General features: G+C 34.8%; 1 protein-coding gene and 1 long non-coding RNA gene across 2 annotated transcripts in view; one reads left to right on the forward strand and one right to left on the reverse strand.

Moving 5' to 3' along the window:
- On the reverse strand, positions 1-24,990 carry LOC118746179 (titin-like). The gene is made up of 10 exons (XM_036479983.1): positions 24,892-24,990; positions 17,952-18,103; positions 17,596-17,877; positions 17,269-17,509; positions 16,561-17,206; positions 16,314-16,501; positions 13,841-14,061; positions 6,628-6,666; positions 268-494; positions 1-175 (listed from the first exon to the last, which is right to left on the reverse strand). Exons 1-9 carry the CDS (start codon positions 24,988-24,990, stop codon positions 326-328), a joined length of 2,037 nt encoding a protein of 678 aa, XP_036335876.1. The 3' UTR covers positions 1-175; positions 268-325.
- LOC118746180 overlaps positions 1-25,380 on the forward strand; it is a 192,763-nt gene that overhangs the window by 63,616 nt on the left and 103,767 nt on the right. Inside the window, exon 2 of the long non-coding RNA XR_004993790.1 lies at positions 10,585-10,623. This is a non-coding gene — a long non-coding RNA (uncharacterized LOC118746180). The remainder of the gene's footprint in view (positions 1-10,584; positions 10,624-25,380) is intronic.

Here is a 25,380-nt window from a genome sequence, read left to right on the forward strand (position 1 = left end):
TATTTGAGGTTTGTTGTCGCATATTTGTATGTACATACATACATATTTACATAATTATATATGCATGCAAATATGTATGTATTTATATATGAAAATTGTTGGGTGCGTTGGTTCTTTGACGCACGCATCAGCTTGTGGTTTGTGGCTACTGTTTCTGATTCTGCTCGCTGCTTTGCTTCTTGTGCATCCCACCAAAGTTGTTGAGTTTAGCGAAAACATGGTTTTGATATTAGCATATATATATTTGGTATGTATGTACATACATACATATTCCAGCTGGAGTTTTGTTGCGGTGCTCGCGCAGCGGCAAGTGGCAAGTGGCAAGTTACGGTTGCAGCGCCACCTTTCTTATATCCACTTCAGCCGGCACCACGGGTGGCCGAACTTCAATGCCGCGCACTGGCTGTCGGTCCAAGTGATGAATTACTTTGTAAACTTCACTTCTATTCAAGTCGATTTTCTTTTCAGGCTTTTGATACTTCATGAAGTTGACTCTGTGTGCACACCCATACATACAATACATATGTATGTATTGTGGTGGTCGAAGCGCATAGCAAAAAAAAAAGGGAAAAGAAAAAAATTTTAAATGAAACGAAATAAAATAAATTACAAAGAAACATTACATATTTTCAACATGATGCGAGTTGATTCGCAATACATACTCGCTGAAGCAATTGTACAGAAGACATAATAGAAATGTAAAAAAGAAATGTGAACATTAAATGTATAAAATGAGTAAAGCGAAAAGCATGTCGGTGAAAAACTATTGAATGTTGAATGAAATAAAATAAATTGCTTGGTGGGTAGGGACTTCAAACTGCCTGTCAGTCATTCAGTTGGTCTAGCACTGCGCTGACCCGACAATTGAAGCAATGCATTATTGCACATACACACACAAATATGAAATGAAAGCGAACAAAAACAAAAAAAAAAATAGAAAGCAAAAACTAACACATAAAAGTGCATGAATGCAAATTTGATTGAAGTGCAATTGATTGTTCAACACTACTTTGCGTAATGATGTCGGGATAAGGGGGGAGGTGCAACGCGGGTCGGTGGTTTAGGTGCAAGGCAGTTTAAGTTTAGGTGTACCTGCATTTAATGAGCGTGCTATTATTAAAATGTTATATTAATTTTTTTTTTATCAAAACGATTCAATGTGAAGGACTTGCTGTTGCTTGTATTTATGCCGATATATGTATACAAATACCTACCTTTAAAGTAAAAGGTCAAAGTAAATTAATGAGTAAAGTCTCAAGCAAACCACTTTAAAATTTTAGATTTAATGCTGATTATTTTCATATTTTTTCGCTTCTGAGCCCCTTGCATAATGTGTAAAGTTATCTTACTATTCCAAAGCGGGCACTGAGAGCCGTTTGAGTTATAAAAATATGTTTTCTTGGCAAGCCTTGAAATTATCAAAAATTTGGGTTTATTTTTAACATTTCTTATTTATGGTTATGCCCTGTATGCAGCTCTCAAGAAAACGATCATGAAAAAATTACCATTATTTCGTGGTGTGTCCAAGGAATTTTGAAATTTTTGATACTTCACAGCCTGTTGCCTCACTCTTTCCTCAAGAAATAATGGAACGGGCATATATTTCTGTTTCAAACCTGGGTTGCCTTGTGCTCTTTTTTCACAAAAAAACTTTAGAAAACCATATTAGAAAGCGTAGCAAATTCCTTAAGAACTGCGTACTGCCACACGGAAATTTGACCCAAGAAAATTTCTTAGCCATTTCTTGTACGTCATTTTATATGGAGTTTTTGTTTTTTTGAGAGCTGCATACAGGCCTTTACAGCGAATTTAAAATGTATATTTTGACCGGGATGTTGACATTGCAGATACAATGGGCAGTGCGAATAGAACCTAAGAAATTGCTTTTTATTAAAATTTCAGACCATTTACTCGAGTTGTTCAAATAAATTTAAATTAAAATTCTGCAATTTTAAGAAAAAGCAATTGCTTAGTATTTATTCATACGGCTCATTAATGTCAATCACACCCGGCTGCCATGGCGGATGAGTGAGGCATTTCCACCGCTGCCTTCATACGGACATATGTACATATATGTATTTGTGGCAGTGCCGAAGTCAGAATCGGTTCAGATCACAAGGCCCTTACAGTATCTTATTTCCTCCACCCCTTTCACGGAAGTTAGCAGAGGGCCTTTGAGTGGCTGAAAAATTCTTAACGAAGAGGGGAGATTTTTTATCAGGGCTCATCGTAGAAAAAGTTTTGGTCAAGCAGAACATATGATTTGCACAATTTTTACACTTCGTTTAGGGTATTGCTGACGCCATCCTATTCCCCCGTTGTCTTCAGGTATCAGTTTTTTTTATTATAGCTTTTGTTTTCCTATTAAGTTTAATCAAGCGCGGGGATACATGGCGTATGAGCAACATTATTTCTTGCTCTTATTTCATAATAAAATTATAGTTTAAAAAACTCCCTATTATAATTAGCGTTCGTACTGTCATCTGGTATATAACTTGAGAATAGAAATTGCTGCATCTTTTAGGCGCATCAATATTACATAAGGCATGTTTTATTAAACCATCACAAGCAAATAGCTAAATCTTGGTCAAATAAAACGAAATTAGCTTATTTCCTATGTTAGCCTAATTTTGAGAGTTGTTTGACTGAAAATAGTGTCAAAGTAAGTTGTTGCCTCTTTCTGATTGGCTGAAGGAGAAAATTTCTGATGCTGAAAGGCAATGGCTCTTGTTCAATATACAAGCCAAGATAGCTTCTCATAAGCCAATATAATTATGTTGGGTAAGTCCTCCATACAAAATAAGCTAATAGCTTAAATTTCTGGATAAATAAAGCACGGCTATAGTTACATCCCGAGCTAATAAAAGGGAGGTAAAAATAGGGATAAGCGAAAGCCAGGTATCATTTTTCCCATCATATCTTTGTTGCTATTCTCCTAATATTTACAAATAGAAAATTTTGACAGCTCAAGCTTATATAAATCAACTTATTGTAGAGTGCACCCCATAATACTATACTTAAATATTGCGCAATACTCAGAGCTACCATTGTGACTTTTTAAATTTTTTTTTGAGATGGCACATTTTCAAAAACTAATTTTATTTATCAAAAAATATTTATTATCATAGAAAATTTTGATGTGTGTGCGATTTTTTTATATTTTTTTCCTCGTCCCGTTCTCGAGATATTTGAAAAACTATTAAGTCGATTTGTTTTCGTTTTTGTGCTGTAAAGTTTTTATAAGTGTATTAAACAAGCTCAAGTTTCATATTTATTTATTATTAATGTTTATGCATAAACCCTAAACATTTTAAACATATCAAACACATGAAGTGTGAGCCCCGTCCGTTTTGGTATGGAATTCCACATATACTCTTTCAAACATGAATTATGGCTATCCTGTCGCAGTAAAAATCTTAACCTAGTCGGTACGACGTCAATTCTCATTGACTTAAAAAAGCATTAGTCCTTATTTAGCGACTTGCCTCAAATTTAGACTGTAATCTAGTCAAATATAAAGTTTGTCTGTTTCCGAACCACCACCAATTAAAGTTTTGCTTACCTTACGATGTGAACTTATGTGCATACATACATATACATATACGCAAATATTTCTAAAGTGAAATTGTGATGAGGTGGTTTCAGGCATTGAAGCATCGGGTGTCTTCCTGTCCAACAAGGTACATACATACATATCTTGCAAAACTCTCAAAAATGTTTCTTACATACATATGTACTTAGTACTCTTGCGGCTGTACATATGTACATACATACATAAGCCTATATTCAAATACCCGTAAATTTTGCCAGAATGTTGCTATAATAAATATGTGCGCAACATCTTACCAATTAAAAGTTACAAATTTGAGTTATTTTGCTTTGTTTTTACCTCAATTGCCTTAGTAGAATGAATTTTATTTAATTCAGGTAAGTAAATAAAAAGTGGCAATTCAAAGTAGAGATGAACCAAACTACTTGTTCAACCAAAAAAGTGTATGTAGTACATTGAAAAAAGAAAGTAACACCTGAAATTCATACATATGCACGTACATGCATACAAACACACGTGCCAAAAACACTATTCTATGGAAATATTAAATAATTTGCAAAGATATACAATGGAGATGAATGGTGAATACGATTGTTCTTACATGCATACAATAGAAATATAGATGTTAGTGAAACACTCAGATATACTTACACAAAAGAAAACTACAATAAATTGAAAATCGAAATGCATACAATTAAATAAATAAAAACTTTGAAAAGAATATAAGTATGTATATTAGGGTGCCCATCTAAACTTTTTTTTTTTTTAAGTTCAAGTTTCCTTCCTTTCTATGAGATATATTATTGCCTATTTTCATAGATTTTTCAAAAAACATGTGGAGGTCGCGACTTTTCATTTAAGGTCAGAAAATACGGTTTTGTAGATTTATCAGTTTTTGAATGACTAGTTTTCATTGAATCTTAAAGATCAAACATGTTGTGAGAAGTGAAATTTATTGTCAGACTTGGATTGCCCGGATTTTTATCGAGGGGGAAAAAACATATTTTCTTATTTTTAAGTTTTGACCATCACTAATTTCCACAAATTCAAAATATGTAGTACTATCTAAAATTAATTCCGTTTTCAATTAAACTGATATGTCATTTATTGCATCGCATAAAAATTGTCGAAGTTATGCGGTGTTCGCATGAGGCGATTTTCCAGGCAATTTTAGAGGCGATTAGTTGAATCAAAAGTTGGCTGCTCCCCAGCTTCATTGGAAGCGATTAATTGAAAGGCCGTTCACACCACGCGATTTTTGCTTTCAACTAAAAGTTGCCTGTAAAATCGCCTCATGCGAACACCATGTTAGGCGACTTTTCTTAGATACGGCCTTGACTTTATATTGCGTATGTACCGGACTTTCAGATTATTTGAGCAGTGTGGCTAAGGAATTCATGAACATTTATTTAAAATAAATATATACAATCGCTCATTAGCAAAAGCTGTTGTCAACAATGGCAATGCAGATTACTTTGTCATCTACCGTTGTAGGCTTGGTACTGAGAGATCATATGCTCTGCACTGCAGGTAAACTCTCGATTTAACTCGCTCGATTTAGTGCTCTGAGTAAGGATATTCAACTAACTAAACAAAGTTCATCACCGTTCCATCGCCCATAAGAGGCAAGGTCCCGGCCCCAATTTGTATAAATGCCTTGCACTGTGTAGAAGCAGGCAGGAGGTTTCAAATACCGTCGCAATATGGCTGATGAGATTAATCAGCGATACGGAGTGGTGAGGATAATTGAACGGTGTCAAACGGTAGTAACACAATGGGCCCATTTGGATATACATTTCAGAAAGCTCTACTGATGAACACATATCCAGGCATATTGCAAGCGGAAATTTTTGCAATTGAAATCTGTGCCGGGGATTGTCTTCACGTCACACTTAACATCACGTCAGATAGTCAGGTAAAATAAAAAAGCCTTGGACTCGCGTAAAACTGCATCAAGGCTAGAACACTATTGCAAAATTGTATTGGATAAACAGGAAAATGCGGATTCGAATAGGCCATCCATGGCTCTTAGCCTGTCTGTGACCCATCCAAGGGATTACGGCAGAGTGCTCCTGACAAAATCGGAGGATTCTCAGGTTACAACCCACTGTCATATGCCAAAGGGTTAAAGGCAACCCAAATCTTTCATAACTATCGCTCGTGAAGTTACTGAACAACTGGTTAACCTTAGCCGGCAGGGGATAAGAAGTAGCAGTGGATACCTGATAGGAAAATGCGAGCTAAGTTAACAGCATTTTAAAATCGGCCATTTCGATAAGATGGACGACAGGTTCTCTGCGTGGAGCGAACCTCGGCACATATACTCCAAGTTACCTTATACGAGCATACGTATATCTACAGCTTTGAGAACGATTATTATCTCCATACAAAATCTGAAACATGACACCTTCCAAAGTGCTTAACTTTATAACTAGCCTAAGGTTTGAAAGACTTCTTTAGGGTTTGCATAATATATTTAAATACATGTGTAGGTCACAGCTGGTATACCTTAAAAAACAACTCGAAAATATGGAATACTGCGCTTTATATAAAAAAGATCAAAAGTTCTGTTTCTTTTCGACTCCCAATGGAGTCATCCCGAACTAGACTATTTTTTTTGCAGAAGTTTTTCTTAACGGCAGTTACTTATAAATATAAATATATATACATATTACTTTCCTGAATGTACATGCATATTTAAATGTGTAAGGGTAAACTATTGTGAATATTTTCTTTAGCCATAGATGAATAAAGGCGAATGTAATCTGCCGCACCATCGATACGAAAATGCATACATTTGTGTGAATGTGAGTAGTTTGTTATAATAGAAAGCATGCAAAGTTAATTGAAATGAAAATTGGCATTTCGAAATTACAAATGTGTAGAAATATCAGCAAATAGCCATTACAACAATACTCGAAAGATACTCATGCAAACTGTACATATGTACATACACACTGACTTCGAATAACATTTATTAAAATGTATAGAAAATATTAATATTAAAATATGTAAACATATGGCGAAACGAACCACAACAGTTAGATATTTATCAATTGAAAGATATCTATTCATACCTTGGATCGTAGCCGAGTAATGGACTTTCAAATGTACAACTTCCATTGAAAATGCATCCGAATGCCGATGAATAAATACATACATAGATACATATGTATGTAGTTGCGATGAAAATGAACGTATGCAGGTGTACGTACCAAAATATAATTTGATTTGTTGTAGTTGCAGTTGTAATTATTGTAGTCGATTGCGTCATTCATGTGCGAGAGCAAACAATTTTATGAATGTATGTATGTTGTATGAAAGTTGATTAAATGATTTGGAAAATGAAAAAAAAAAAAATTAAAATGATTTTAAATTATTAGCACAATAACATATATAAGTAGATACAAACAAAAATGTGCACTTACATTCTAGTACACATATGTACAATCATGCGTATAATTTTAATAAATTTTGAAAGGAAACTGCTTAAATAGTAGGTATTTGTTATCCTTTAAATATAAAATATTGTGTTTACTGCATTATGAGATATGAAGAATAATGCTTTAAAGCTTAAAACGTTATTTACAATGCTTAGTAGCTCGTATTTTTGAATTTTAACAAAAAAAAAATCATATCTATTTTTAATAATTTTATATGTGTCTAAATGAACAAAGACTTTGGACCATGCACTATTTTACTTCCCAGAGACTGCTACACTACTTGAATACATAATTAGATCAATAAGCTCCAGAGTGAAATTTTAGGGAAAATATTTTTCTTCGTCTGTTTTAGAGGAGTCATAAGCTCGGCTGTCAGCAATAGGTGCGATGTGCGTTAATCACCATTACAAAAAATCGCAAGGAGGATTTAGGAATTGCAGCATACTTAATGAATACTCCCTTTATGCCAACGGTAGAGACATTTTGACTAGAAAGTTTAAAAATGCCTACTTACATAAGTAAAGGCAAAAGTGAGGAAAACTGCAACACTACACTTAAAGCCCTCGAAATCAAAGTGGAGCCAAAAAGCCAACCGGACTGCTTTATAAGAGCAATTAGTAAGGCTGCAAACATACATACATACTTAGTTCGCAATAAAACGTTATATAGAAGTTAGAGGAAACACAACGGAAAATGCGCCATCGCCTCTCGCAGTGAGGAATACTGGTTATTCTTCTAAAAACAAAAAAGAATAGAATAAAATCCTAAGGCACCGATTTCAGAAAACACAAACACCAGGCCCAGGAAAACCGCATCTGGCTCAGACCGCTTAAGACCAAGCTGTTTCATGAGCAAAGCTGCCAACTATTTTGGAATAAAAAAATCCAGATTTTTATAAAAACGCTAGAAAGTGTTAGATCCCACAAAACAAAAGCTGAAAAATAAATAGGTATATATTAATGTAATTTTTAGCAATTCATTTGAAACATTTTTTGAAATTAAAATTAATAATAGAATAATACAGATGGAATCGAAATTCATAAGAAATGAAAAATAAGAGAATAAAAGTTAATATAACTATATATATAAGTGTATACCGCTGCGTACCTTTGCTTTCACCAAGTTTAACTGGCTGAATAAAGTTCAAGGTCTGCATTAGGCCAAGGTAGTGAGATTAAATGAAGTGCAAATTGCGCCAGATCGGAAAACAATTTGTTGCCATCTGCATCAATATAAGTTTGAATTCCATTGTATTACATACATATGTATGTATATGTATGTATTGTTGCATTTTACAAAATTAGTTCCATTAAACTGAATTGTTATTTTTTCTTTGATATCATCACTGTAATTAAAATGTTTTAGAATGTCTTCTATCTTCTCTTGCGATGCGCGTAAACATTGCCCACTGAACACATATTAACTTTTCTAATCGTATCGAAATTATTTGGTAATCTAAATTATCTTGTGATTTTAAATATATGGAAAAAGCTAAAAATTTATCAAGAAAATTCCCAAAAGGCTGAATTTTCCGATTCCCGCAATTTCTTATTTTCTGCCACTAAATGGACTTCGAAAAAGCCAGATATGACGGGAAAAGAGCTAAATTGGCAGCCCTGTTTATGAGGTGCGACGACGGAAAGGAATGCAAAAAATCTAAAAATCTGCCTTTTCACACTTTCGAGGAATCAGTTCATAACTTACAAATTTATTTATCCGACGGGCTACAGCTTCCGATTTGTTTTTTTTTTCATAATCTAAACGCTTTGTCAATGGCAACATGAATTTTTCGATCGTTACAGCGACACCATGAATTTGTACGAGTTTGACATAAAAGAAGAGGATGAACCTTATCTGTCGCTGGAAAAATAGAAATATATGTAATCTGGTCACAGCAACATTTTTGGCTAGTCGCGGTATCGTCGACAAAGTAATTACACAGTGCAACAGTCAAAAAGTGATGGGAATGAGACCAATTATTAAAAGAGGTTAAAATATGAATAAATATCTACCGTATTTCTTTTTTGTATCGATTTGAAGTTGTGAATTTAAAGTTAAAAAATAAACAAGTACCACGTTTTTTTTATTTTGGTCACAAATTTGATACCTACATACACATACACGTATGTAAGCAAATTGTGAGGAACTCGCCATTCCGTAACCCAGATCCGAAAGACGCTCAGATCAAACCAGACGCTGTATACTAGGAAGCTGCTGACAACCTGCGTCTAATGGCTGTGCGAACTGCTGCAAATTACCCTATGTGATGGTGAAGCAGTTTGTGAAATGCAAACGAGAAAGCTTGAAATAAAGAGTATCACCATATCACTTTCGCTGACAAGCTCATGATTAGGGAGTTCTTATTAAAAAAGCACATACGTGGTGAGTTCAGTGCCCCGTATATGGCTACGCTTATGTGGCCATAATAACAGCCAGTTTCACCAGATTTATTTAAGTTAGATTTTCGAAATTTTAGTTTCACTAATCCATTTTAATTTGTTTTTAATTTTGATTTAAGTGACCTATGCTCTTCACTTAAATAAAATAAAATTTTAACTTTTCATTGCCCTCTCAGCACAAACACTAAGAACCGGGTAATGAAAAGGCAACATTTTTTGTAGAAACGAAAACGTCATAAGTGTGAGTAACCACACTCAGAGGTGTTACACGTTTAATCACCTGATCATTGTGTATCTGCTGCTTACTTGTATACCAGCCCTGCTATTAAAACACAGCGTGCTAAAGCTCTCAGTACAAATAGAAAGCTTTCGCTGGCGTAGTCTGTTTTACAACCACTTTTTACTCACTTAAATAAATAGCTTATTGAAACTGAAAATAATTTAAATGAGAAATTAAATAAAAAATTAAATTAAAGTTAATTTTCACTTAAAAAGTTTAGTGAAACTGGCTGTAGGACATGACAAAATTGCAAGGGCTTTTTTGTATGGCAACTACTCATATTCGGTATCTCCACGAATTGGCTGAAAGTAGAGTAAGCGTTTTGATGTATCTTCGGCCAAATCGTAAACCTATGCGAGCTGGTAGTAATAGCAGTAGCCACTTAAGCTTAAACTAACAAAACTTTTATAGCAGGGTTAGAGGGTGAAGATCTTTACAAAAATATGCACTATTTATATGTGTCCGAATTAAATATTTCGCGAAATATTTTAGCTACACAAATCTTAGAATAAGTTTTTATTGATTATACCTAAATAGGTTTTGGAAAAAATAATATTCGCTTCGTATGGGTTACAGACCATTTTAGAAAATTTTAATTAAATATGCCGAAAGTTTTTGGAAAATTCCGAAGCTTTAACTCCTAAAATTTATTTTAAAACTTCGTTGACGTAATACATTAACATGAAGTGACAACGATTCTTCTAAAAGGACAAAGAAAAGCTTTATTTCTAAACTTAATGGGATTAAGTAATTTTTAAAGTTTTCTCTATTTAAACATTTTTCTAAATCAAAATGTAAAAAAAAATCTGTGAGAAAGCTTTGAACCATTTTTGTTTATTCCTATAAGATTCTAAGATTATTTAAAAACTTTAACACATTAGTTACCAAAAATGTACTTTTATCTATTTACAGATTTTGTGGTTACTGCATATATTCCATGGTTATAAAAAGGTAAATATTTTTTTATTAATTCATGCGTTTCATTCACTCAGAATCTTTTTGTGGTGACAAAGAATATTTTCCTTAAATTCTTGACGAATTTTCCTCAATAATGGGAAAGTGGAGCAAGTGCATCAAGTAAAAGTATCAGAGCATTATCAGAGACAGAGGCGAGTTTCAGCAGAAAAGTAAGCATAAAGGCAGCTATAAAGCTTGCAAGAAAGGGATTTGTTGCAAGTTATCGCTTTGAATAACTCTTTATTTTGAATAGTTTTTGAAATTTAAGTGCAATTAATTAGAACGCTAACAGTTGCGTTTCTAACGCCAAAAATTTACAGCGCGCATTATACCTAAATAGAATGGTTTACATTTTTTTCATATCCTTCCTTTTTTGTTCCCTTTTTCTCAGTTTTGTACTCTTTCTTTTTCACTTTCTCTTTCTCACAAATATGAATAATCCATTTGCTCGACCGAAATTAGACAGAAAGAAGAAATAAATATCAAAACTCTCAGATATACACAGAGTAGTGTGGTCTTCGAAACAAGCGTCAAAGTCAATATATACAACAAGGCTGCCTGGATTACCTCTAAATTGGAGGTACATGTCCCGGCGAGACCCCTGAGGGCATTGGAGAAGGCGTATATGACCCTAAACCGAAGCTGTCAGTAACCTTGGAAACCGTCCCTAGCATCTTTCAAGCGGAAGTTTATACCCTCAGTTATTGTGGGACTAAGTAATAGTCGGGCGGAACGGAGTGAATTGAAAAGCTTAATTTCCTTGATGAGGATAATATTATCCAAATAACCAGGGTACCAGATCACATGGGAGTAAAAAAAAATGAATAAGCCGATCAGCTAGCCAGACTGGCTGCTGCATTGATCCCAATAGGACCGGAGCCCTTCCTTACGGTAAATTCCAGTACGATAAAGGAGGCGTTCATAAAGGAAAGTACTAAATTGGTACTGCATTGGCGTAACATCGCAGGAATTCGTCAAACCAAGAGCATATTAGCTTGACTAACTATAGAATTACAATTTTGGAAGAAATTTCTTACGGCCCTCTCACCTTCAGGCTTTTAAAGGAGTGTTTTGTCTCACCTTTAGAGGTGAGAAGAACGGAAGAACTGTACTGGGGGCCCAGATCAGTGCGTATTGAAGAAAATATGGTCACCGCTGAACTGACGAAGCGAGGTTGATCGTCTGGCCTTGTGGGTCGAAACCTTTTCACTGACTCGGTTGGTCTTCTTGGAGACCTTGGCTGACTTCCAAAATGTATCAATACAATGTTTGGATACTGTTATACTGCGCTATTCAAACTGTTGATTACTCTAGCGATGCGTTTCGATAACTATTCGGATACGTTTTAGAAAAGTATAAATTGTCAATATTTTGCAGTTCGGCATTATGGAACATTATACTTTGTACGTCTGCAAAGCAATTGACATTTTGAAAGTCAGCCGTTCTGTTACCTTATAGGTAAATTTTACGAGGCGGTAAGGTCACCTTATATGGCCATCTGCATCAAAAAGAAAAAAAATGTCGCTTACGTTATTTTGTCGGTTAGGGCTCGATATGTAGCTTGGTCAGAAAACCATCTACCGTCTCTGTCTTAAATTAAGCGAAAAGTCAAAGCACATTCTTTGTGAATACTCAGGTTAGATACAAACGATCTTCTAGGTCGCAGTGCTGCGTGTTATGTTGCACCCAATTTATTAACTAACTTTCCATGTATTTAAATACTAAGGTTTATTTCAAGAAATAGATTTGCTAATGAATCGTCGTGGTCGAAACTTTCTTGACTAATTTAAGCCTTCCCAGGAATAACTTGTCTAAGCACCAGCAATAATCTCTTTGCTACTTAATTAGCTAGCAAATCCATAACTGCCAGTGTTTGTGGGAGTCTTACAGGCCTATTCGGAGTATTGGTGAACATTTTACAGCCGACAATTTTATTAACAAAAGTTACCATTTCAATCTATTTAACGGTTACAAAATTGTTGCTACAAGCTCAAAATATACCTGTTAACCGTTAAATTTTCAAAAGGAATTCATGAGGTAATACGAGTTGTCAACAGAACATCAATGAATATAAGAAGTTTAGTAACTAAGTAAATAGTTAATAAACATTGAAATCCAAATTTATTTAAGAGTTTGTAATTTAGTATTGAAAATAGGTACATGGAAAATTCTGCAAAATAATGTGACGTTCGTGTAAACATTCTCAATGGGACTTACTATATAAGAACAAAACCCTGTAAAAAATATTCTCTGAGCTATTGGCGAAGAAAAGAAGCAAGAACAAATTTTTTCTCCTAGTGTTCAAATAGCTTGAAATATTTGGATATTAAAACTAATCAAAAAAAGAACTCACACATAACTTAAGACCCGAACTTTTCTTGCACAGAAAATGAAAAATTGTTCTTTAAATGGACTGTTCACCCAATGATAAATGATCTGGAAATTTAAATGATTAAGTTTTCTTATGAAACGATTTTTCATCCCAACACGCAGTTGCCCCTCCCATTCTCGCTGTATATTTCTCAAAACGTTTGTTCTAGTTCATTTCTCTAGCAGAACGTTTCCCAGACTTTTGTTCGTTTTTTTTTTAATTGGAGCTCCTCGAGAGTTTTGTTCTCATTCTGTTCTTCTTGAGAACGTTTCCGAGGGTTTTGTTCGCATTTTGCTCTTTACGGAAGCGTTTCCGAACCTTTTGTTTTCACTTTGTTCCCCTTCAAACTGCTCTCAATATTCTTGTTCCCATTAGGCTCTTTTGTGGGCACGTTCTTGACTTCAAATTTTTGTATCATGCCGAACTAAACCAAAACTGTAAAACGTGTCTTCGGTCCCTGGTAAAAATTAACCAGAATTTAAATAGCACCAATTTTAAATTTTGAATTACAAATTTTCGAAGAGTGATGATCTATTGTCAGAAGGTGAAATGATGTACATATATTATGTACTCCTAAGATCACTAACATGCAACATAATATGTTATGAGGTTATGAATTTCCCTAAATGGATCAGCAATGGAGGTATTCACCGAATTAAGCAAAAAATATAGTAAGCGGTTACTTTAAATAAACATATTTTGTTGTTAAAAAACAAAACTTCTACCAAGGTTTTTCCACCAGGTCAATCGTTGAGTTCAGTGATTACTCCAGTGCTCAAACATGCTTACATTAATAAATACATAAATTCAAATTTAAAAAGAAAATGGACTATAAATTACCCCAATGTAGTGCCAGTTATGAGTTCCGCTTGTGCACTTAATGTTTCCGCTATAAATTCATCATTGTATGCATCTTTAGGCCGATACCAACGTCTACCGCCGGGCAAAACAAGCGGCCGTTCCGAGGATGGTGTTAATGGGCCAAAGGCACGTTTCGATCGACGGCTGGGATTGTGATTGCGCTCCAGCTCCTCTTCGAGCTCCTCGATGACATCGTTACGCTGCCAGTTTTAGGGCCAGTTTTATGTAATTTTCGGTCAATTTATTCACAAACAAAAACATGTAAATTGAGTTGTGTGTATGCTTTGTGCATTTGGTCGTCTGCATATATTGTATATATGTATGTATGTAGACGTGCTGCTATAAAAGTGTAGGTGCTAGTTTATGAGTTTATTTTAATTATTTATGTATGAGTGTAGATAAGTAAGTTTGTGAAAAAGATTAGTGTGTAGGCTGATTGATAATAAACTTTAAGGTTTTTATATATCTTTTCATGTGCTGAACACAATTCTGTATTTTAATTAAATTGACTTCTTGTTATATTTGCATTTTCTATAATTTCATGGTTGCTAGGAAATGCCAAAACTTTAGTACTTTATTTACATAATTTCTCCTCTTTTCAGCTTTTTGAAAACAAGTTTTTTTTTGATATTGTGAAAACTTTTTTGATACTTCATGTGGATTTTTTGGGAAGCTGCCGATTTTGTTAAAGCACGCTCTGGCTTAATTTTTCATCTTCATAATTCAAAGCGTACTGTTTGCCGCTGTAAAAGACCAAAAGCTTTAAATAGGGCTATTATTTAGTGGATAATCACGTGTTTAAAACTTTTGTGGGTAAATTTTTGGATTGGTAGAAGTGAACGAAAAACATATTTTGTGAGACATTTATTTAATACGCTTGTAACCATTTAGGATTTATTGCGGAAAGCGGATGAAATGTAAAACTAGGTATCATCTTAGTCGAAGGCTCTATCAAAAATTAATAGGAAAATCAGAAATATTGATTTCACGCGCTTGTTACACTAGTTCCCCGTTGCTCATGTATGACGGAATTAAATTATTAAAATACTTAGTGGTGGCAGATCTTGCCTGTTTTAAAAAAGCATTTCAATGGGTGTCGGAACTGTTAGAATCATCATATATCTTGGGCAACTTTGGTTTTCTACCAGTCAGCACAGACCGGGGTGTCCAAACTTTGAATCTGGTTAGAAAATCGTCCATGGAAATCTTAAGCAGGAAGTGGTGCGTGAAAAGTAATTGCACTCCACCCGGCAGCATTTAAATTTTCTCAAATAGTTCGAATTTAATAACAAAATCTCCTGAAGGAGAGGATTAATATTATGGTGGCTTTATACGAATATTTGTCTTAAGCAAATTATTTCATAAAAAGAAGTCACCAGTATGCCATTCGCCACTTGTAAGCTGGTCATAAACGAATTTTTCTAGGCTCCAGGAAATCAAATATATAAAATGGGTGCTCCATCTAGACCATTCATTTAATTTTAAATAAAACACTAAAAACAGAAATGGATGTCGGAATCTCTATTAAAACCCAATTAATTAATTAAGTAATTGACTATTGGACCTTCAGAATGGACACCCACAGCGAAGTCGCGGCCGACATTTGAATGAAATTATTTTTAAAAAGTATATAACAGACACCGTTCTTTCGGGTAATAATAAAGGTTCCGACAGTCAATTCGGTTTTAAGTGTTTTATTTAAAATTAGAAAATGTCTAGATGAATCCTCATATACGAGATCAAGTCTCTAGCCAAATTTTGGGTAATTTAAATGGAAAAGTACTTCGAAGCTTTTAAATTTACAAGAAACGAGGAAACACACATCTTAAGCCATTGGTGCTACCACGGGTCATCGCCTTATAAGGAAAACATGCAGAGTGGCTAACACAATCGTTAGTTGCTGCAGAGGCTGATACTGCAAAATGGTCTATGTCTATTAGTAAATACCCTTGACACTTAGATGGTCTCTTACTCGCACCGCAATGCACCTGCAATTCGCTACGCACTAACAAAGGAATGACAAAACTGTCGACTTTGGCTGATAAAGATGAACGATTGCCAGAAGCGACCCGATACAGATAACAGATCAATTAAGCACCTAAGGAAATAAGTGAGATAGAACGTTTTGCAGTATCACAAACAGTCAAATTTTAATGCACAAGCTAATTGATTGCAATTTTAAACATGAGCGCTTTTTATAATTTTTGTAACTCGATTTCCGCAATAAATTATTGGTAAGTAGTTTTAAGCTTGTAAATTTTTGAGGTCACGCGATATTTCAATGAAAGAAAACTTTTCTGCATAGTTCGACTAATCTGGGTTTCTGCTCTCAAAAACAAAAAAAAAACATACAAAGTATAGCACAAACTATTTGTGTCAAAAAGCAACCATCCTTAGCCATTTATGGGTGTGTAGATTGGCACAATTTACACAATCTATTGTTCAGACTCACCTTTTGCTTCTTCGCATTCTGTTCTTCCTCCAACTGCTGCATATCTTCTCTGTTCTGCTTGGCCTCCTGCTTCTTCACTGGGTCCAAAACTGAAATTTTTACCGGAGCGCTTTCCTTTGTTTCAGGGGGCGTGACTGCTTCAGTGGGTACAGTATCGACGTGATTATCGTTACTATCGCGCTTTGGTGCTAAAAAAATATATTTTCGTTAACAATTTTCCATTTTACATCTGCCTTAAGCCACAGACCTTCTTCAGCTTTGGTCACCTCTACGCCCTCCTCAATCTTTTCCAAATTAATGGCACGCGTTTCAGCTGCTGCTGGAGCGTCTGCGTCTACTCGCTGTGGTTCAGCGATAGCTGTTTGCAATTGAAAAGCTGGCAACAATGCGGCCAATTGCTTTGTTACGGCATCGAGTGTGGCTTGTATGGTGGATGGTAGTGAGGAAAGAGCGGCCAGTTGGCGTTGTACGTCGGCCAGTTGACGTTCGAGTGCCAGTTCTTCTTCGGTCTTCTCGCGTTCTTGTATATCTGGGAGGTTAGATTCAGCAGGAGCATTTGTGGTTTCACCATTTGTGGTGGCAAGCCCTTCCCCGTTTTGTTCAGCTGCTGTTGAGGGTGTCGACTCGACTGGTGGGGGGGATGGCTCCTTTTTGGTCTCCTGCACTATCTCCACATTTTCTTCTACTAGTTTTTGCTCCTTTTCTAGCGATACTTGTACGTTCTCGTTCTCCTCAGCTGGTGGCTCCACTAAAATTTTAACTTCTTCTAAATTCGGTAATTCGCTGTCCTTTGGTGGTGGCTCCTCAACTTCTTCTACCTTTGGCGGAGACGGTTGTTTTTCTTCAACTGGCAGTTTTGTTTCTATTGGTGTTTCTGGTGGCGGTGGTTGTGGCTGTACATAAATCGTAGATATTTGAATTAAAATTTTCTTTTCCTTTCAATAGTCTCTCTTACCATTGGCGATGTCGAACGTGATCTTGGTGCCGACTTGACAATCTTCACTTTGTACGCATTTGCCGCTCTACGCTCAGCCTCGATCTGTTCCTTGCTCTTCGGTATGGGTCGATCTGGCTTCACCAAAAAAGTTGACCACTTTTTATTCTCCTTATCCTTTTCCGCTTTGGTTTTCGTAGCGCTCTCATTTAGTGTACGCAGCACATCACTAGCCATACAAACGCCCGGCTTGGGGAATATTCTGTAGAAATTTACGCTAATGTAATAAATCTAAGTTAACAAACAAAGTCCACAGCACAGCATGCATATCTGTTTCACAAAACTAACCCCAAAACATTATGATCCTGTAGCACCTCCGATTCGCCAGAAAGCACGGCAGCAATCTCTTCTTCAACCAACTTGATTTCAGTTTGCTCGGAAAGCACCGATGATGGACGTTCCGCTAGTTCGGGTAAGTACTCCGTCTGAGAATCTGGCTCCTCAACTGCTAACTGACGTGGAATAGGGCTTTTACGTCCACTTATATCAAGGAAAGCTTGCGGTGTAGTAGGACGTTCGTCAACCCCCAAAACGGGGAAAATCTTCGGCACCAGTTCTTCCTCTCCTTCACTGTAGCACAAAACGAACAAAAAGCATTTGAATAAATTTGCACGAACGCACAATTTAAAGGCTGTTCTAATTACCGTTTTACACCGATGAAAAATACATTTCCACATTGCCTAATAACTTTGTCTGCTTCGTCATGCGAGAGCGGCGAAGTGGCGGTATCGTTAATTCGCACAATGACGTCACCTTCACGCAAGCCAGCCTCCTCAGCAATGCTGCCCTCATTGACCTAATTTCGGAGAAAGCAAAATGCCACAAATTAACAAATTATGAGAAAATCAAACACCAACAAAGGATTGTGTACAAAATCGAATAAAAAATTCGTTTGCACGCCGAGTCAAGTGGCGTTTGCTGTTTGCTAGGTCAGTGAGTTAATTTTGGTAATGAACTTTTTCGAAAATCTGCTCTCTACCCCGAGCCCCCACGAGTCATACGTGACAGTGAATGCGACAGTTTCATTTGCGTGTGCCCGAGCGTGCGCCTGCTGCTGCTGCTTAATGCCGCTGAGCACCCATTTTTTCCTTCTTTTGTCGAAACTTCCTCTCGGTTTATTTGCTTGTCTGGCTAGACACTGACGTATTGCGTGCGTCGCAATTGACAGTTGGCGGCCCAGTGATTACATTGGGTGGGTCAGCGGTGATACGCTGCCGACAAAAATTGGCATGCTACTCGTATAGTATTTAAGTTAAAGGAGGAAATAAAAAAGTATGTATGTATGTGTGTATGTGTTGTATTTACGTATTTTTATTAAATATGTAGAGCATGACAATATAAATGAGAAGAAAATGCAAATTCGCCAGGGGATAAACGAAATTCGAAACTTGAAGTGATACAACGAGATAAAGGTGACAAAATTTATGTATTTATATTAAACCACGTAAAAAAAAAATATATGCAACGCCGGAACCCGACTAAAATTTTAGTGTTTGGTACAGTAATGGTCCTCCCTGAATCACCCGTATCTGCCGTTATGCTAAGAGGTCGCCAAAATGAGTTATCCTCTTTTGAGAACAATATAATTTTTTAGGATTAACCAAAACACTCAATACTATAAAAATATAATTTATGCTATTTAAGTATTTTGCAGACTCGTATTCTTTAAATTCCTAAATTTTTATTATTTCTATTTAAAAAAAAAGAAGAAATTAAAAGAACCTAAGCCTGCATGTCACTTAAATGGCGTACAATCAATGTATTCTTACAGTTTCGGACGACTTGGTTGATCTTAGAAATTATAATGACCTAAAAAGGAAAGAACACATTTTCTTAAAAAACTACTTATTGTAATGAAGAATAACAATTTGGGTACCGTATGAAAGAGAATATTCTGTAGAATTAAAAACATTTAAAATTTTTTGGTGCATAAGGTCGAATAGGTATTAAAAAAGTAATTTGAAAATGTTCTACTTGAATATCCTTGAAAATTTGCAATAAGTATTTTTTAAAAAATTTTATGTTAAGAATTAATTTACAAACGACTAGTATATCCTCGAATTCGGCCCTTCAACTTTACAAGCTTAGAAATATAAAATGAATTAAAAGAATATTTTCAATACGTATTTGTCCATGTGAACCAAAAGACTTAAATTTTTTAAATTCTACAGAATTTTCTGTTTCATTTGATACCCATATTATTTTTCCAGTACCAGGTTCACTGAGCTTTGCCCGGAGTGCATATACTTTTTAAAGTTTTCAAGGCTTGGATATCAGATATTTGTCATTTTGATAGCTTTAAAAAAATATTTTGGAAATAAAAAAATATTTTGCATTTCGATATCTATAAAGTAAATTTCTTACTCTAAAATTTAGGTGGAACCCTTTTCGGAAATACGAAATGAAATGAATAGTACATATCTTGAGCGTATATATTATTTATTATATATTATATTTATTATTATATACTTCGAATAGGTGGCAATCTTATATGAGCCTTCTCGGAGATAATGCCTATTTAGATAACCTTAAAATCCAAAACATTATCTGTCTACAAAATATCATCAAAATCGTTAGAGCCGTTTCCGAAAACTCTATGGATATATACATATATATTCGTTCGAATGGACACCGACGCTCCAGCTCTGAAAGTATTCAACTCGGAACCCACTGGTGGTAGAGGAGAAAGAGGGAGGCCACCACTGAGATGAGAAGACCAGGTGGAGAAGGACTTGGCTTCATTAGGCATTTCCGATTGGCGTCAGTTGGCATAGAAGAGAAACGACTGACGTGCTTTGTTCAACTTGGCAAAATTCGCTTGGGCGGTTACAGCGCGAAATAACAAGAAGAAGAATAAGTATTATTTCTGCAACTATCGCAATTTTCAATGGATTTTGGACTTTCTAGATAGCATATTTCAATGGAAATCAGGCATTATAGTAAACTAATTGGGAAAGTTTCGCGCCACTAATTTTTATCCGATTGCCACCAAATTTTTTATGGAAGCACTAAAGCTAAAGGTACACTTTTTCTTCCTGGCGGTTTTGAATTAATTTTTAAGCACCAGTCTATTGTATACATATTTGCAATATTTGGCGGTAAATTATGGATACTTAAGGAAGGGATGCGATTAATTTCGGTTTTTTACTCCACCATGGGCGTATAGTTATGTATTACGATAAGGAGAGTGGGTCGGCAGTTGGAAACCCCTTGTCTAAACCATCAATGGTCAATACGTTCGCCGAAACCATCAATAGCGCCGATAGTGCTATCGATTGTTTCAGACCTTTACTATGTATGTATATTAGGACGGGTCAATTTGTATGGGAGATTTTTTTTTGACTATAGGCGTATATCATAGGAGGATTTTACGAGTAATTGTAAGCAATTTTGCCAAACAAACCACGGGTCTAGAAACAATTTGGAGTTTGCCAAATTGCGAAAATAAGTTTCCTTTACTTATCATTTTGCTGTTGTTGTAAAAAACGTACTTAAACGAGATTTTTTTTACACCAAAATAAAAACAATGAGAAAATACTTTTCAATGATATTTCACAAGTCTAAATCGGATTAGCTTTGGCCCAGTTATTCAAGTTTTTTTAAAACAATTTTGGCAAAAAGTTGAAAAACTGCATTAAAAATCTCATTGATATGATATATATGATTGTGTTGAAAATATATTTAAATAATTTTATGCAGATTTTTTAAGTTTAAACTTTTTTGTCGTCTGAGGGACTTTTTTCAAAAATTCAAATCGGTCCAGCTCACGTAAATCTTAATATTTTTCCGAAATATTTTGGTGGACGTCATAAAATATAATAAATTTTGTAATCCTTGACTGAATGTCAAAATTTTGTCTAAAGACTCTGATCAAGAAGTTAGAAATTTTGGTCAAACTTTGGAGAATTTTCATAATTTTTGCACAAAGTCTGAAATTTAGATTTGTGTTAAGTAATCAGTTATACTTTCATAAAAAAAAAAATAAAAAACATTGAAAAAACTAAAGAAAAATAGTCAAAACTTACTAAAATATCGCGTACCAATTTTTGTTTGGTTCACTGTATGTGTATCTCGTAACCGATTTAAAAATTTGTAAGAAACTCAGTACAGCCCTTGACCTTGGCATAAAAAACCTATATTTTGAAAATTTATACGGATGTTGGTAAATAACGAACTATAAAAAACTAATCGAAATTAAATAACAACAAAAATAATATTTTAAAACCTGTCAAAATTTGGTGCGGCTGTAATTTTTTCGACTACTGTACATAAGTTGACTATGATTACTCGGCCGTGCTATCATAGTAGCACAATGCCACTCATATTTGACTTACAAACAATCTACGGGCAGCAATTTCAAGACTTCAACCCTATTTTTATAAAAAATTTTCTTTTTATCAGTATTTTTCTTTTAATCAAAATATGTTGAAATAAAAGTGAAACTAAAAAAAAAATTTCCAGAACCCATTCTAACTGTAGTAGTCTTTAAGACCATTAGAATACTACTCTTAAATTCTTTATTCGCCCTTCTTTCTTTCTCAATTTGCGATATTTTTTTCTATTTATTTTGAAATTCTATTTTTCGCACAAAATGTCTAGTGCTGTTTTTATACGCTTGGCCATGTGGAAGAGTTAACAGAAGGTACGTAATTAAAAATACAAACAAGCCAGCGTATGGTAATCAGAATGAATGAATAAAGGACAAAGAAAGGAGAAGAACGAAGTGCGGACATTCATGCGAAAGTTAGCTGACAATAATGGCGGTGTGATGATGGATGGTTTGAGTGATTGGAAAGAGAGAAAGGTAAATGGTTGGCCGACTTTTTGATTAAATACATATCTACATAAAATGTTTACCATATACCTACCGATGTATATGTAAATGTGTGTACGTATGTACGTAATCTTAGTAGATATATGTACATCAGTGTACCATATGTATATGCAAATATTTACACAACGGCCAAAATGTAAGGCGAATCCTTTGCTCGACTCATATATGTACATACATATGTACGTACATATATTTGACAGCGATAATGAGGCGTGTTTGACTTTTGACGTATGAATGTATGTATGTATTCCTATGCTGTTTGCTCAGCGCATTCTTGCGTGTTGATTGCCAATAATAATAAAATATTTTATGGCCTGTTAATGCAAACGAAAAGCCATTTTAATTATTATTTCATTTGTCGCCATGCTAGCTTTCGTCGAGCAAGTGGCTTCGCCATTAAAGTGCTCTTTCTTTTATGACAAAATTCACATTAATGCTCTTAAAGCTGTAGCAAGCTGCAGTTTATTACGAAGTGAGCTTAAAAATCGGCGCTTTAATTTCTTATCCACCAATGCCATTGCAATCGAAAATGAAAATGAAAAAATGTGTGTTTGCTCTTTTGCTCTTATGTATGTATGTACATATACGGTGGCGGAAATGTAAATAGGTAAGAGTTATTTCAGCAAGTTTTGGCTTTTTTTCTTTATTCAAAAATTTTTTATTACCTTTTTTATGAAAATATTGCTTACTATCTAAACCAGAGCTGCTCACTCCATAAGCAAATTATCTACACTTTAAATATACAAAAAATTTTTGGCCCTCCCGTGTGCCCTGAAATATAAACACAATGCATATGAAAGTGCCTTACACGAAAAGAATGGAATGAAAAAAATTCTAAAAAATGTGTCAGCACTCAAAAAAAATTTATATTATAAATTGATTTAAATTCGTATATACTGAAAGTGAAAACGAAATTTATTGGAAAAAAACATATATGGCGTTCACTAAAGTGTGCGAGCGCGAGATTTTTTTTGCAAGCATTTTGAGTGCAAAGCGTAGTGTTTGTTGTGCTTTGTAATTATTAAACGAATGACGAAATATTACTTGCAACGTCATTTTGTAACTTGCCACCTAAACATTTTGGAAAATTTCAAAGGGGATATAGAAATAGGATTGATTTCCAATCTGAATTCAATGTAGATCGCTGGGAGCATCACACCGCGTAAAGTTGATAGGATTGCAGACATTCTTCCGACGTCGGATTGTAGAAAAAAATAAATTTCGTTACTTTGAGGGGAAAATGTCACCCATTGTCCGGCGGAAAAAATATATTAAAAGTTATAAATTAAGTTTGGAGAAACTCCAATCTCCTGTCCACAATTGATTTAATGCGCTCTCATTAAATTTTATTGCATATAGCTTCAATGGTGCTATCATTTATTAACGTTTTAAAGTGAGACTTTTTTGAGCTAGGCGTATCCTAAGGAAGATGGAAAACTTGAGCTTGCGATATGATGTAAATATGTGCACGGACTACTCCCACTAAATTTATGTACTTTTCAGCGTAGTGGCTAGTCGCTATCATTTCTTTACCCACTGTATTATTCCACATATGTATATGTAAATACTTCCATTGCTAAGAATTTTCATTAACTGATCGTGCAATAAAAATAAACTTGTACTTTTTAGCTTCATTCTAATTACAAAAACAAAAATCTCTGTGTACCAATAAATTTTGTACATACATATATTGTGATTTCATTTCAGTATAAAAATTTTGAGCAGCCCTGATCTAAACAAAACCTTCTAAAACAATATTTCAAACTTTTTAGAACAAAAATTCGACGAAGTTTAAAAAAGGTTCATTCAAATTTTAAGCATTTTTATCAGATTAAAAAAAAATTTTTGAGTATGCAGTTTTCTAGGTCATTAAATTTTGGTAAAAGAAAGTCCAAGTCTTCAGCAGCCCGAACTTACCGTTGATTTTTTGCAATTTTTTCCACCCACATTATAATCGAATTTTTTTTGTATGGCGAAAATGAGCAACACATGCCATAAAAAAAATTAAAAAAAAAATAACCTTAAGTCCGAGCCACTTAAAATTTGCATTTTGTTATAATAAAATTTAATGGGCCACAAAACAGCAAATTCAGAATATTTCTTATAGGAAATTTCATGAAAGCAATTTAAATGAAAATGATTTTACTTTTTTGAATTTTATGTGCAAATTGACAGAAAATAAAAAAATCATTTTCAGTTTAAATTACTGGTGCAACCGGCTGTTAGAAGTGTAACAATTAAAATCATCGAAATGGTGATGGAACTTTGTCAATTTTTGTAAATTTTTATACAAGGTTTGAAATTTTGACTTTTTGTTAGATAACGCTTTAATAAGAAAATAATATACATTAAATAATCGAAAGGAAAATAGCCAAAGAATGCTAAATTATCTGTTCCCTACTTATATTTTCGCCACGATGTGTATGTACATATGTATGTATGTATTGTATGCATTAACTTTTGCTGTACACTTTGTTGCTCGAACGCACCACTAACGAACTTATTTCAAAGTTACGTAATTTGATTTGACCACAAAAATTTTTCATTTACACATTTTTTCACCAACTTTTGGGCTTTGTGAGAAAATTCGCCACACAACAAGTAGGCTTACGACAACAACAGCTCCCGTGGCCACAAAATGTACGTCATAAATTAAATTTTCCACGCATAAATTTAACTTTCATGGCCCGTAACGCGCACACGTATACATACATACATACATATGTGAGTATGTGTGTGTGCGTACTAACCTTAACCACCGTCAGCGGAAATTCGAAATCCGCACCACCGACCAAACGAAACCCCCAAGGCACATTATCGAAGCGGCACATTTTAATATCAATCACCATTTTGTGTGTCTGAATTTATTGAAACGTTCTTCTGCTAAGCGTCGATAATATATTTTCGATAATTAATAAATTTCCCGTGCAATTAGATTGGTGGTTTTGCTGCTATTGGCAATCACTTGTCTGCCAGACGTGTGAGATACTCCTCTACAGTGGATGTTATTGAAGTGGCGATTGGAAATTGACGGAATGGCAGCGATGTCCATCGGGCGACTACTAGCGCTCTTATCGCATTTAGGCAGCTGTGCTGCTGATTAGATGATTGCTGGCAACGCTGAAACTTGTTGAATCGCTGCTACTTCGAAGACCAACAGCCTCTCGTTCATCATTCGCTTCCTCATTCCTTCCTTCCTCTTGTCACCAAACAACTAACTAAATACATACACCTGCACA

This window comes from Rhagoletis pomonella, unplaced genomic scaffold (assembly GCF_013731165.1).
Source record: "Rhagoletis pomonella isolate Grant_MI unplaced genomic scaffold, Rhpom_1.0 Rhpom_scaffold_00010, whole genome shotgun sequence".
NCBI lineage: Eukaryota > Metazoa > Arthropoda > Insecta > Diptera > Tephritidae > Rhagoletis > Rhagoletis pomonella.